The 13953-nt window shown below is 42.2% G+C and overlaps 1 protein-coding gene across 1 annotated transcript in view; it reads right to left on the bottom strand.

Annotated features, from left to right (window-relative positions):
- Positions 1-13953, bottom strand: part of DNER (delta/notch like EGF repeat containing) — a 132937-nt gene that overhangs the window by 33373 nt on the left and 85611 nt on the right. The window contains exon 6 of the mRNA XM_087725450.1: positions 993-1146. Coding sequence (XP_087581576.1) covers positions 993-1146 — 154 coding nt within the window. The remainder of the gene's footprint in view (positions 1-992; positions 1147-13953) is intronic.

Below are 13953 nucleotides of genomic sequence, written 5' to 3'. Positions count from 1 at the left end.
CTGACCCCATTTTATTGCCTGCTGATCTCATTCTGTTATGTAGGCTAATGCAGATGTAACACATTTCCAAGCCTTTGTAAGGAAACTGTGCTTCTGGAACTAGGCAAGTCACATTAACTGCAACTCCTAAATAAAATGTGCATCAGTGATATGAATGTATCTGTTGCTTCCTATTTCTAGTAATTCCAATGTCATATAATAATTTAACTATGACACCCCCAATTGCAGAAAACAATGTACACTTGTCATTAAACACACAATAAACATAATCATAATCAACATAAAATATAGAACAATACACCCAAAGATGTTTTGTGTAATGTCTCATTCATCACATCAATGACAGCTTACACAACCGTACGATTGGCCCTGCAGGCCAGGTTTTGTGCAGCTCCATCAAACAGTTTTTCTTGCAGTTTTTCTAACACTTGAAACGAAACATGTTAAAACACTCTGGAGAGGCTGGAATCTATTGCCTGAAAGCAGCCTTCCAGCTACTCAAAGCATCTGCGTTGAGAACCCATCACTTGTACTCTTCAGTAGAAGTGCCTCCCTTGTGCCAGGGAGCCTCTGCATGAACAGTAACACTTGAAAAGGCACCTTTGAGACTGACTTGCTAGGATTTAATCTGTGCTTGCTCCATTCCATCCGGTTACTCACATATATATATTTAACCTATATTCAAATATGTTGTGTGCACATGTACAAGTTAAATCAGTTTCCGAGATTACTTTTAACTGGAGTTGGCCTCTAGGTTGAAAATGTTGGGAAGCTAGGCTTTGACAGGATTTTACGCATTTGTATGTATGTATATGTATACATGCACATGCACACACACAAACACACACACACATCATTTTTTGTATCAGCGATCCTCATATAAACTTAGTTCTAGTTCTGTTTACTTCCTTATTTCTTCATTATCAAGATATGCTCTGCTCTCCTGAGCAAACCGGAGGCACTGTGCAAATGATACATGATTCAAAACATACCAGGAAGACAAGTACAGGAGAAATTTTTTCCAACATGTTTTTCTGCCATATCCATGCAAGTTCCATTATTCTGACAAGGATTGCTTTGACAGGCATTAAATTCCTCACAGAAAACACCCAGGTAGTCATTGTCACAGTCACAGAAAAATGTTGCCTAGAACAAAAAACAAAACAAAAAAATCCATACCACTTTGCAATGAAATCACCAAGCTTCTTTTTAAAGCATGTTCTTGATTGTGTAAAATATTCTTAAAACAAAGCATAATTATGGAAAATAGCCAAATAAGATTAAGGAACAAGACTGAGAAGGGTGAGGACAAGAAATAAAGGATGCACATTTCTGCAAGAAAAGACAGCTGTTTACATATACAGTAAGCACTCTTTTGAGAGTCAGACAATTTTTAACACTCTTCTGACTGGAACATTTGTCTCAGTTTGCTTTTTTAAAACCTGCCTTGGCAATCACAAGTATTATTGTAGATATAGCATAAACATTTAGGTGGCATACAGTAAGTTATGTTCTATAGTTACTTAGTACAGTTTTAACAAAGCAACATGCATTATTTCTTTGTATATGTCTGAACATATCTGCATTCAAGCTTGAACACTTCTATGAATGAATATGCTGACTTTATTTACGTATACATGCAAAGGGTATATCACTTATCTTCCTTCCTTCCTTCCTTCCCTCCCTCCCTCCTTCCTTCCTTCCTATCATGTATCTAATTCATACATATATATCCACAAAGCTATCTGATTAAACATATTTCATGTGTGGAGAGCCCAATTGGAGTTGCTTTGGAAACAGCATGTTTGAAAAATATGTGGCTGCTTAACTGAACAGAAAGGTGGTTAATTGTATTCCCACATATTGCACCTTTCTTGAAAATTTGTTTAAACCTGGTAATAACTACAGCATATATCCAAACTAATGAAACTGTGAATGGCTACTAGGCAGGCTAGTAGTAAGAACTAGCATATTCTACTACTATAAAATCATTTCATTTTTTCATTTTTATCCCTTCAAGTCAACGTTGACTCCTGGCAACTCACTGGACAAGTTCCTGGCAAGGTGGTGTTTCTTTGGCAAGATTTCAGAAATGGTTTGCCCTTTTCTGCTTCCCAGGTCTGAGGCACAATGACTGACTGGTATGGATATAAAAACAAAATAACACAATCCACCAGAATGGACTCCATTACCTCAGAAAATCTGAGAGCATCATTCCTTGTTCTTATCCCCCACCTACCCCAAATGTCTCATCCAAGAGGCTTCTTCAGCTCTGACTGGATGGTGGGAAATGGAAGAATTTATCTTCCTTGCAGACAGCTGGCCATTTGCATTCTTTGCAAACCAGCTGTCTGCAAGGAGTATAAATCCTTCCATTCCCCACTATCCAGTCAGAGCTGAAGAAGCTTCTTAGATGAGAAACAAAATGTCTTCAAAGAAAAATCAGAAAGTCCAGGTGTTCTTTTAAAAAAGCATCTTTGGGACAACCATGACTTGGATGATGGAAAATCTCCATAGACTTCTGGTCTTACATGCTTAGGATGAAAACTTACTCTTAACTAAGAGTAAGCCTTAATAAAATCAAAAATGACTTATTTCTGACTATATTTTGCTACTGTTTCTTTGCTATTGTTATGGCATAGAAATTCATCAATTAAAGTGTCATAACTATCAGAGAAGTGCAATGAAGAAATTAAAGATCAATACATTCTTCTGGCTTGCAATTCTACAGTTTTAATACTACCAGTAAGGCGAGGGTGATGACTGCTGAAATATAATATATAGTAACAATTTATTTTAAAATCAAAAGAACAATTTATTCTTGAGAAAATATTGGCAATGAAACATGTCTCAGTGCTAGAAGATCAGAATTGCAGATAGATAATAGCACTGGGATTTTGACAAGTTATTATGCAAAGATGATTAGATACCATTAGCTGTTATTAAGTATTCTACTGCCATTTTTCTTTCATCACAGAGTTACATTTTGGCTACATGTAGTCATTTATCTGAATAACACGGAATCAAGATTTTTAAGCAGCCAGGGTTTCAAACAAGAAGAACTCTTTATTCGGTTGAAGGCGATTCAAAGGAACGAAACTCGCGCCAAGGTATTTATACTATTCTTAAACCAATCACCGGCCGGGGACGAGTCAGCAACTGCTGACGTCAGTCCCTCGGCCAATCAACAGTAACATTACGTCGGCAACACCCTCTGGAGCTCTCAGCCAATCAGAGAGCCAGAGGGTGTTACTGACAGCCAGAATAAATAACCAATACTTAACACCCCTTTCCCCCAGTTCTGCGCATGCCCGAAACGGAGCATGCGTAGTCCTTAAGGTACGCTGGGCGGCGCCGGACCCGCCCAGATCTTCTCATTGCAGGGGCAGTCGTCGGCGGAGGAGGACCTCCTCGTGGTAGCTCCTCCCCGAAGGGAGTGCAGCTCCGAGGCACGCCCTTTCGGGAAGGCCCAGAAGGCGGGCTCAACTGCAATGGTAGGTGTAGCCGTGGGGGCGCGTCACTTGTCGTGGGGGGAATCCTCTGGGCAACGACCTCGGATTGAGCTGTTGGGCCGGCGTCCTTTTGGGTGGCGCTTGGGTAAGCAGGGCCTGGTGTGGCGAAGGCCCTCGTTTGCGGACTGCCGGTTTGAGAACGCTGTTGTGGAAGCAGGAGGGGGCCTGGTGTGGCAAAGGCCCACGGCTGGGGTCTCTCGGATTGAGGCTTTTGTGCTTGGTGTAGATTGAGGCCTGGAGCGGCGAAGGCTTCACATTGCAACCCCGGTGCTGCGGTGTTGTCGCTCAGGGGTTCTTGGCCGCTAGCCTGCGACGGGAGACGCCTCCTCAATTGATCCAGGTGGCGTCTCCATTGGGATCCATCAGCCAATTGGACCCTGAAAGAACAGGGGCCGGTCAGGGCAACGATAGCACCAGGCACCCATTTTGGTTCCCCCGTAAAAGACCGAGCCCACACTGGATCCCCTAGCTTAAAGGACCGGGGAGGGAGGACCCCCAGATTGCTCGGCTGATCCCCTGAATAGAGCGGATGAAGCCTATCCAGGGGAGTCCGCAGACGCCTGCCCATCAAGAGCTCCGCAGGGCTTTTGTTGGTAGTTGGGCAGGGGGTGGAATGTTGGCTTAGCAGGTAAGCCGCCACCCTTGCCTGCCAGTCGCCCCGGTCCATGCGGCTCAGTGCCTCCTTAGCTGAGCGGACCGCCCGTTCAGCCCGGCCATTGCTGGCCGGGTGATACGGGGCTATGGGCGCATGCCGGATCCCTTGCTCGGCCAAGAACTCCTGGAAAGTGGTGGATGTGAACTGGGGCCCATTGTCCGAGACCACCACGTCCGGCAACCCATGGGTTGCGAACATTTTCCGCAGGGCCCTGACCGTACTCTCGGCTGTGGTAGAGCCCATGAGGACTAGCTCCACCCACCGAGAGTAGGCATCCACCACAACCAGGAAGTTCTGGCCGTGGAAAGGACCGGCGAAATCGATGTGGAGGCGAGACCATGGGCCTCTCGGAGCCTCCCACTCACGAGCAGGCCCGGCTGGGGGGTTGGGCCTGGATAATTGACAGGTCGTGCAGCGGCCTACATAGGCCGCTATCTCTGTGTCCAGCAAGGGCCACCAGACATAGCTACGGGCCAATGCCTTCATCCGTGCTATGCCCGGGTGGTCCTTGTGGAGCAGATCCAGAACTAGTGGCCGGAGTGCGGTGGGGATCAGCACCCGATCCCCCCAGATGAGACATCCCCCGTGGAGGGAGATCTCCGCCTGGCGATTTTTAAAGGGCTGGAAGCCCTCTGCCACTTTGTCCGTTGGCCATCCTCTTAGAACCCAGGAAGAGACCTGGGACAAGATTGGATCGGCCTTAGTGTGGGCCGCTACGTCCGCGGCAGAGAGTGGGAAACCGGAGGCGGCAATGGATAGGACTGAGAGAGAGGGGACGGGGGCGGTGTCCGTCTCCGGTAGTGGGCAACGGCTGAGGGCATCTGCATGCCCTAGCTGTTTGCCCGGACGGTAAAGCAACGTATAAGAATACGCTGCGAGGAACTCCGTCCAGCGAGTCATGCGGGGGGATAGAATGGAGGGAGTCGGCTTGTCCCCCGCCAAAAGCCCAAGGAGTGGCTTATGGTCGGTGACAAGGGTAAAGTGCCGACCGTAGAGGTAGTCGTGGAACCTCTTAATCCCGGACACTGCAGCCAGAGCCTCCTTGTCGATCTGACTGTAGTTGCGCTCCGCCGAGGAGAGTGTCCGGGAATAAAAGGCCACAGGGGCTTCTGAGCCATTAGGGAGGATATGGCTCAGAACCGCCCCTACACCAAATGGGGAGGCGTCACACGCTAACGTCAGGGGCATCCCATCATGATATTGAATGAGGACTGCCGATGACGTCAGCGTCTCTTTGACAGCCGCGAACGCATGCGCTTCGCGGCTTCCCCAGCGCCAGGCCGCGGATCGGTCGAGCAACCGATGCAGCGGCTCGGCTAGTGACGCCTTGTGAGGAATGAAGGGGGCGTAAAAATTGAGCAGCCCTAGGAACGCCTGTAGCTCCGCCCTGGAGGTGGGAACAGGGGCGTTCTTAATGGCGGCAATTTTAGAGGGTGTAGGGTGAATGCCTTGGGCATCTATTAAGAAGCCCAAGAATTCTACCCTCGGGACAGCAAATGAGCATTTGCTGCTTTTTAATTTTAATCCCGCGCCCCTGAAACGACAGAGGACCTTCCTTAATATTTCGATGAGTTCTGAGCGGCTCGTTGCAGCGATCAGAACATCATCGAAATATGGAACTACCCCCGGAAGTCCATGGAGCAGGCGCTCCATGAGGCTTTGGAAGATCCCCGGGGCCACGGATACGCCGAATTGTAGGCGGCGACAACGAAAAGCCCCACGATGGGTGACGATGGTCTGGGCAGCCGCCGCATCGTCATCCACCGGGAGCTGTTGATAGGCTTGCGCCATATCCAGTTTGGCAAATATGCAACCCTGCCCCAGGGAATGGAGCAGGTGTTGCACAACAGGGACTGGATAGGGGTTTGCCTGAAGGGCCAAGTTGATCGTCGACTTGTAGTCGGCGCAGATTCTCACCGAGCCATCCGGCTTGACCGGAAGAACTATGGGTGTCTCCCATGGAGCATGATCGACTGGCTCGATGACTCCCTGCGCCAATAATTTGTCAAGTTCGGCGTCAACCTTGGCCCTTAAGGCAAAAGGCACCCTGCGGGCTTTCAGCCTAATAGGAGCAATCTGAGGATCTAAGCTAAGGGAGATGGGGGTTCCCTTATAACACCCGAGTTGTCCATCAAACACATCAGAGAACTCCTGTAGGACGTCCTCAATTGTTGAAATTTTTACTTGGTGTACCCCCCCAATGGACAGTCCCAGAGCCTTAAACCAGTCAAGGCCAAGAAGAGCCGGCAAATCATTTTTGACAATGATGATTGGCAGCTCTCCCTCAAACTTGCCATACCTGACAGGAATAGGAAAGGATCCCAGAACAGGGATCAACTTTCCTTGGTAGTCCCTTAAGAGTACCCGGGAGGGGGCTAACTTATTTTGGGGAACTGTAGGGCAGAGAGAGGAGAACATGTCCCATGACAATAACGAGCGGGAGGAGCCAGAGTCCACTTCCATCTGGCAAGGCTGACCTGCCAGATGGACATTGGCTGTGATTTTGCGGTTGCCTGAGGAGGCCTGATTGATGGAAGTCTCCACTTCCTGCGGCTCGGAAACAGTGTGGCAGTCATCTCCTCTGCGAGCTGGTTTCGGGGGCTGCTGGCGGCGCTGCTGCTGCTTGGTTCTCTCAGTAGCTTGGAAGAAGACAGGGGCCGGCAGGGAGGCTCGGCACACTTGGGCGAGGTGCCCCTGCCTCTGACAGCGGCGGCAGATTGCGTTTTTGAATTGGCAAGTTTGGCGGTCGTGGCGGCCTCCGCAGCTAAGGCAAGGCACCCTGGAGTTTTGCGGTGCGGCTGTGGATGGAGCAGGTGGCTTCCGCCGTGGTTGTGCGCGGACTTGGTCGATGTTGTCTTGCTCCCGGACCTCACAAGGTGTAAAATCATCATCATAGTCAATGTCATGCACTTGTGAGGCCGGTGCCGGGTTAGTTGACAGCTGTAGCCGCTCTAAATCTGCTGTTGATTGCTCAGAGAGCTCAGCTGCTCTGGCGATTTCGACAGCCTGTAGAAGTGTTATGTCGTGATGGCGGAACATGCGGCTTCTTAAGTGTACATCCCGCACTCCGCACACAAACTGTTCGACTAGATTTTCTTCTAGGTTCGAAAAATCGCACTGAGCCGCCACAGTGCGCAGGGCTTCCAAAAATTGACTGATCGTCTCCCCCGGCTTCTGTACTCGTCTCCTGAAGGCGAAACTGCGGGCAATTTTGGACGGCGTTGGGGCATAGTGCCCTTTTAATTTTGCCATCAAGTTGTCCCAGCCCAATTTGTATGCGGGTCTGGGAGCAGCCATAGCTCTGGCTGAAGCAAACATTGAGGGTTCGCAGCATGATAAAAAGAAGCTGCACTTCTCCTCATCCGTTTGAGCCTGATTTTTGGTGGCAATTAAATAGGTTTCAAAGCGCTCCATGAATCCTTCCCAGGATTCACCGGCGGAGCCGAAAGGAGCGAAAGGCGGCAGTGGATTCATATTGATTAATCAGACTTGTGAGGAGCGGAGTGACTGAGATCCTGACAGGAAAATTTTTCCTCAGCGTTCGGTGCTGGCGCGGACAGCGACTTACAGCAGCTAGCTGAGATAAACTCTCTGTCTTTAAACCTAGGCTTGCGTGGAATCGCCAAATCCCATCCTCGTCGCCAGTTTTAAGTATTGACGGAGGGACGACGCGCAGCCAGGGTTTCAAACAAGAAGAACTCTTTATTCGGTTGAAGGCGATTCAAAGGAACGAAACTCGCGCCAAGGTATTTATACTATTCTTAAACCAATCACCGGCCGGGGACGAGTCAGCAACTGCTGACGTCAGTCCCTCGGCCAATCAACAGTAACATTACGTCGGCAACACCCTCTGGAGCTCTCAGCCAATCAGAGAGCCAGAGGGTGTTACTGACAGCCAGAATAAATAACCAATACTTAACAAAGATCACTAGAAATTGTCATAATCATTATTTAAATCTTTTACATGCAGTTTCCAGCAATAACTAAATAATTCTTTTAAAGATCTTTAACTTGCTATTATTTGTCTGTTTAGAAATCATGAGAAGATGCTTAGAAAAGTGGAGAGCCAAACATAACATTCCCTCTTTTGAAATGGACCCAATTCAAGGCAAACAATTTTGGATAAGCCCTCCACAAAGTAGCTTCTCAGAAGGCCCACCACTGATCAATGCAAATGAGTTCCCTCTTTTAGTTCCCCAAAGAAAGTGCAGGTGTTTCAGAAGGTACTAATATTTTACCATTTAGCCATTGTTTTGATTAATACCTGCATTCGGTTCTTTCCAGGAATAATAGACAAATGAAATTGTCCAATTGTCTCTATATTTTTGTATTCAATTGCAACCATTTAAAAAAAGGAGTTCCTGTGGATTGTACTCCGAAGACATTATCGCGGTCATGTGGCCAGGATGACATCACAGAGCTCTGTTACCTTCCCACTGAAGTGGCATGTATTTTATCTATTCATATTTGCATGCTTTTGAACCATAGGTTTTAGAAAAAAATCAAATAAAATTTCTGTCGCTCTATATAGTTCATGAACTGGGATAGACATGGCAACAGGTCAGCCATTGAAGACTGGCTGGGATAGGCTATGGTAACAAGGTCAGCCAATGAATTTGCATAGCAACTAAGTCAGCCAATGAGGGCTGTTTGGGAGCTGAAACAGTTCAGAGCCGGGTGTGGCTTAGGTTAACTAATATGTATAAATATAAGTTGTGTGCTCCTATTATTGTCCTTCTGTCATTTCCTTCTGTGAATATGTCCTTGTGTTAACCGTGCTTCTGTGATTATGCTTCTGACAATTGCATAAGGTATTGTATATAAAGAAGTTTTTTGTTTTTTTTAAATCAATCCTGCTGAATCAGTCATCTGTGTGTACTTTCTGGATTTGATTTTCTGCAACAACTGACAATTGCAACTTTTCATATCAGTTCAATACATCCCCTCTAATATTAACAGCATTAAATTGAGAACAATGCAACTTGCTTTGTTCCACATTCATCCACATCAGACAAAATATAGATTTTTTTATTCTAAATCTAGACTGATTCAATTGGATAAACAAAGGTCCAATGAATCTAGGTCTCAGTTCCTAATATAATACACATTATAATACTATGTCAAATCTTCAACCTTTCCATCCAATAGGCTGTTATATTATTTGAAAATAAAATTCTGTGAAACTTGTTTCTGGGAATAAGCTATAAGAGACTGTAAATAATATGACATTCTTTGTGCAGCTTTAAAAAATTGATATCACTTAGCCAACTCAAGCAATCCATCTTGTCTAAAATCTTTAAAGAAATGTGCAGTCCTTCAATAGTGTATGATAACTTATGTCATTTGGCAGTTCACTATGCAGCGATAATTGTGAGAATGTTTTTAGAAACAAATTCACCCATCTATTACTGTTAAATTGTTTGTGGAGGTATTGTTTTGCCAAATAAGTGTGCATGGAATAGTCTCCTTTATGATGATTATTTTATCATTATTCATAGAAGGCCCACTTCTAATCTCAACATTGCTGCTGTGCACATGCTAAGATTGATATCATTAATTTATTCAGGAACACTTTTAATTAGGAACACTTCTAATTAGGCTGTTGGTTTGAACTTTGAGTTTGACAATTTGGTTGCAAATGTTTCATCACCATTCGAGGAGACATCATCAGTGCATTTTGAATTGACGATGTCAATCTCTCCTTGAATGGTGATGAAATGTTTGCACCAAATTGCCAACCTCAGAGTTTAAACCAACAACCTAACTACCAAGCCGAACTACTAGTATTCAAACACATTCAAACACTTCTAATTCTTCTAGTTTATTAAAATCAAAAATTTGGAAGCTTTAAAAAAGGGACTGAACAAGCAGTTGTCTAAAATAGTATAAGATCTCCTGCTTAAGCTGGGGGTTGCACTAGAAAGCCTCAGAGGTCCCTTCCAACTGTTATTGTGTATTCTGTACTCTCGTTGATCTTATGGCCATTGTTCTTGTTGATGCTACATTTTCCATGATAATGTTTCAGTAAACTGGATACCCAAATACTTTAATGACCTCAGTTGTTCCATCTCCTTATCATCTAGACATCTATGTCTCTTTAATCTTTTAATAAACACGACTACCTTGGTTTTAGAATAATTTATCTGTTAGGTATTCTTTCCTAAAATATCTTTGAAATTCTGCCAGGATTCTTCTCATTCCAATCAATGTTGTCAATATATGTATCATGCCACTATATAGTAATATATGGACCTTTCTGAAGCCTGCCTCTTCTTCTAATTTGCCTTGTATCTTCCAAATAAATCTGTTTAAAATGTATGTTATATATTGCTTACACCCTATTTCAAGGAGACTTTTGGGGTGAAAGTTAGCAGGGTTTGTAAAATCTTCCTTTTTAAAGTGGAATTACTGCACTGTTTTTCCCAGTAACATTGATATAAATACCGAAGTAAATATGTATAGGAGCCCATCAATCAGGGATTGCCTTAAACATTTTTGGTGATAACATACACTCTCCTGGGCCTTTGCCAATTGTCTGTTGTGAAATTATTCTCTTAATTTCTGTAGCAGTTACTTGTGGACATTTTTATGATAATTTTAATAAATTGTACCCATTAACTATTCTTCTAATATCCTCAAATTTCTTTTTAAAATAAGCTATCGAAACCTCAGGTGAAATATGTGTTTCTATTACTACATTTATTTTTCTCTGGCCTTGGGAAACTAGTTCATAAAATTTTATAGCATTATTTTGTAAACATGACAGTCTTAATTCTCACCACTAGCTTTTATAGTAATCTTATTTGTTCCTACTTTTTAGTGCTTTATATTTTCAGAGTTCATCTGTACCCTGTCAAATGATTTATCTTTTTTCATTTGTCTTAATAGTCTAGCCAGTTCCTTTTTTCTTTACATCTACATTTGTGGTTAAACCACGAGATTCTGGTTTCAGCATTTTCCCTTGCCATGGTTTACACACTACAGGTTTAAGATTACCAACCACATCCTCATAAATGATATTTGCAATTTCTGGTTTTTGAATAAGTGTAACCATCTGCTGTAGCATGTTGGACTGTACAGCATTGATCTTTCGGCTTCTGCCAAGGGGAATGTCCACTTTGATTGTTTCTGATTCTCTGTTATGCTTTCTATATTATGACTCTCTTGTTCTACATTATTTCCACATATACACATAAGTCTCAGACAAATGATAATTTATCACTCTCTAGTCTATCTATAATACTAAACATTACACAAATTGGTAGTAAACACTACACTAATGAGTGAATTATATGTGAATATATAATCAACAACAACTTTATCTCTGTGGCTGATTGATGTATAAGAACCCACCCCCTTTGTCATTCATGTAAACTGACATTTGTAATTTGTACATTAATTTAAGTACTTCTATTATTCTGGATCTTATCATGGGACAAATGGCCCAAAAGAAAAATGACATCCATATTTTTTTTAAAAAAATTATCCTTTAAGTTCAATAGTTCCAAGCATGGGCTGATTTTACCATTAAAAATCCCACAAATAATTAAATGTATACTTGTGTGCTGATGTAACTAAGCTAAAGATGTAATCAGCTAAAAACAAGTTGTTCCAATTGTCTGGATGGCTCCTATTAACATTCTACCTTTATATTTCAGCCTCTGTTTTGAATTTCATCTGTATCACTTAATATCCCTGATTAATTTCTTTTATTCTCAAATCAAGATGTTCTGTGATTAGTCTCAATAGGCCTTCTTTAACATACCTAACATTGCTCTACATTACTCCTGCCAGTTGTTTGAGACATTCTTCTTCCCATTTTTCTGTCCTCTAATGCTTCCTGTAAAACTGATTCTGAAGAAATTCAGCAATTCAAGATCCTAGAAAGGAACTGTCAGATTAAAAGCTTTGTCAAGTTCAAGCCCTTAAGATATTGTTACTTATTCTAGGGTCCTCTAGGTGTGCAGAGAACTTCCTAATGTGCCTTAACATTCAGTACAACTGATATCTTTCTGTTAAAAATAGCCATAATGAAAGCTGAGCACATTAGCCAAAATGTTTAATTATGCTAATCTTTATTTCTCAATAATTTCATGTTATATTAGATGCACATCTGCTATATCAGTGTTGCAAACATGCAAGCAAAATAATTTTCTTAAATGTGGGAATCAATCTAATGAATAGTATATTAAGATATATTTATAACTATCCATAGTTAATGTTCAAGATTAAATATATTCCTTGCAACTTTTTAGGAACATTCTGGAAAGTGACACCATTTTCTTCCAGAGGTTACAAACCAGGCAGTATAATACACATGTGATTTCCTTGCTAATGTAACATTGATTAAAGAAAATAAGGTTGAACTCTTCTTTTGCTTTACTATTTTCAACTCTTAATACAGAATGCCCAACTATTTTTACTGAATGATTAACTTGTATGACAAATGTATGACTGTGTATTCAATAAAACATGAGCTGCATCAGCATTATCCTTGTTCTAGTACTTTCATTTTAACTTTTATTCCTATTTATTGCAAAATATCTTTTAAATTATCCTTTTTAATAATGTTCTTTGCACGGTAAAACATGTGTGCTATGAGCAGAAACATTTACAAACAGTAAAGACCATGCCATTAAACCATTATCTAAAAAGATCTGGAAAAAAGAACCTAATTCTATAGCTAATTTAGATAAGATATTCAATATTGCTAACTGATTATTGTATGAGTAGGAAAATTACCGAGGCATTTTGGGCCTGTCTCATTGTAGGTGAAAAAAAAGTGTCAAAAAAACATTTCATGTCTAATTAAGTTAGCTGATTGAACTACTGTTCATTCTGGCTTTGAATCAAATTTTCTTGGCTTAAATTCCAATTGGCCATTTAAGGAATATGAAAAAATAAACTTTTACAGAAAAATTTCAAGTACAAACTCAAAATGATCATCTCATTAAAGTAAACATTCAGCAGAAGCTTTTGGTGAGCTAGTCTAGTGAAAGACTAGATCATCTGTAAACACATATGCTTATTTGCAAGCTCAAACTGTTGATCCAAAACAGTTGCATGAAATTTCCAAGTGCATCATTATAATGGTTTTTGCAACAATGCTTTGGCTGAGCTATTTTTAGGATGTGATATAAGTTTGGTAGAACAGGCTTTAAGAGACATTTGAACATGGATATTTTCAGGAGCATAGGTATTTGCTAGAGACAAAACAGTGTACACACGTCCAGAAGAAGGCAAACAAGGAAATTCACTTGACACTTTCCTTTAAAACATTATCCTGACAAATTATCAATTGCTTTTTGAACTCAGGTTATCTGAGATCAATAATTAGACTGCTATCTAGGAAAAATATATAGGGAAAACATAGCATCCTATCTTCACATGACTTCTTGCTTTTAATTATAGATATTTAAAAGAAGATAAAATAAGAGTAAGAATCTCCCAGTGAGGCACTACCTTGACATTGTTATGGGCTTGGGTGTTCTGAAGAAGATGACAAGTATATCAGAGGTTCAACCATATTGGACAGTCTCACCAGAGGAATCAAATAAAGAATGTTTCTCCCAAAGAAATATAGTCAGATTTAAATTACAGAAATCCAATCTGGCTCAGTCATTGCCTGGGTCAATAAGGACTGTACTGACAAAATGGGCCACAAAACTCAGAATTGATGGCTGAGCAATCAGGGCCAGACCTGCAGAAATACTGGAAAGAAGGGTGTTTTACCGATGATAAATATAAACAAGATAGATGATAGATAGATGATAGATATTGAGATAG

Source organism: Thamnophis sirtalis, unplaced genomic scaffold (assembly GCF_051295495.1).
Source record: "Thamnophis sirtalis isolate CommonGarterSnake01/CBP01778 unplaced genomic scaffold, rThaSir2_p1.2 scaffold_11, whole genome shotgun sequence".
NCBI lineage: Eukaryota > Metazoa > Chordata > Lepidosauria > Squamata > Natricidae > Thamnophis > Thamnophis sirtalis.
The sequence above is the reverse complement of the archived record's forward strand: the minus strand, read 5'-3'. Positions and strand labels throughout refer to the sequence as shown.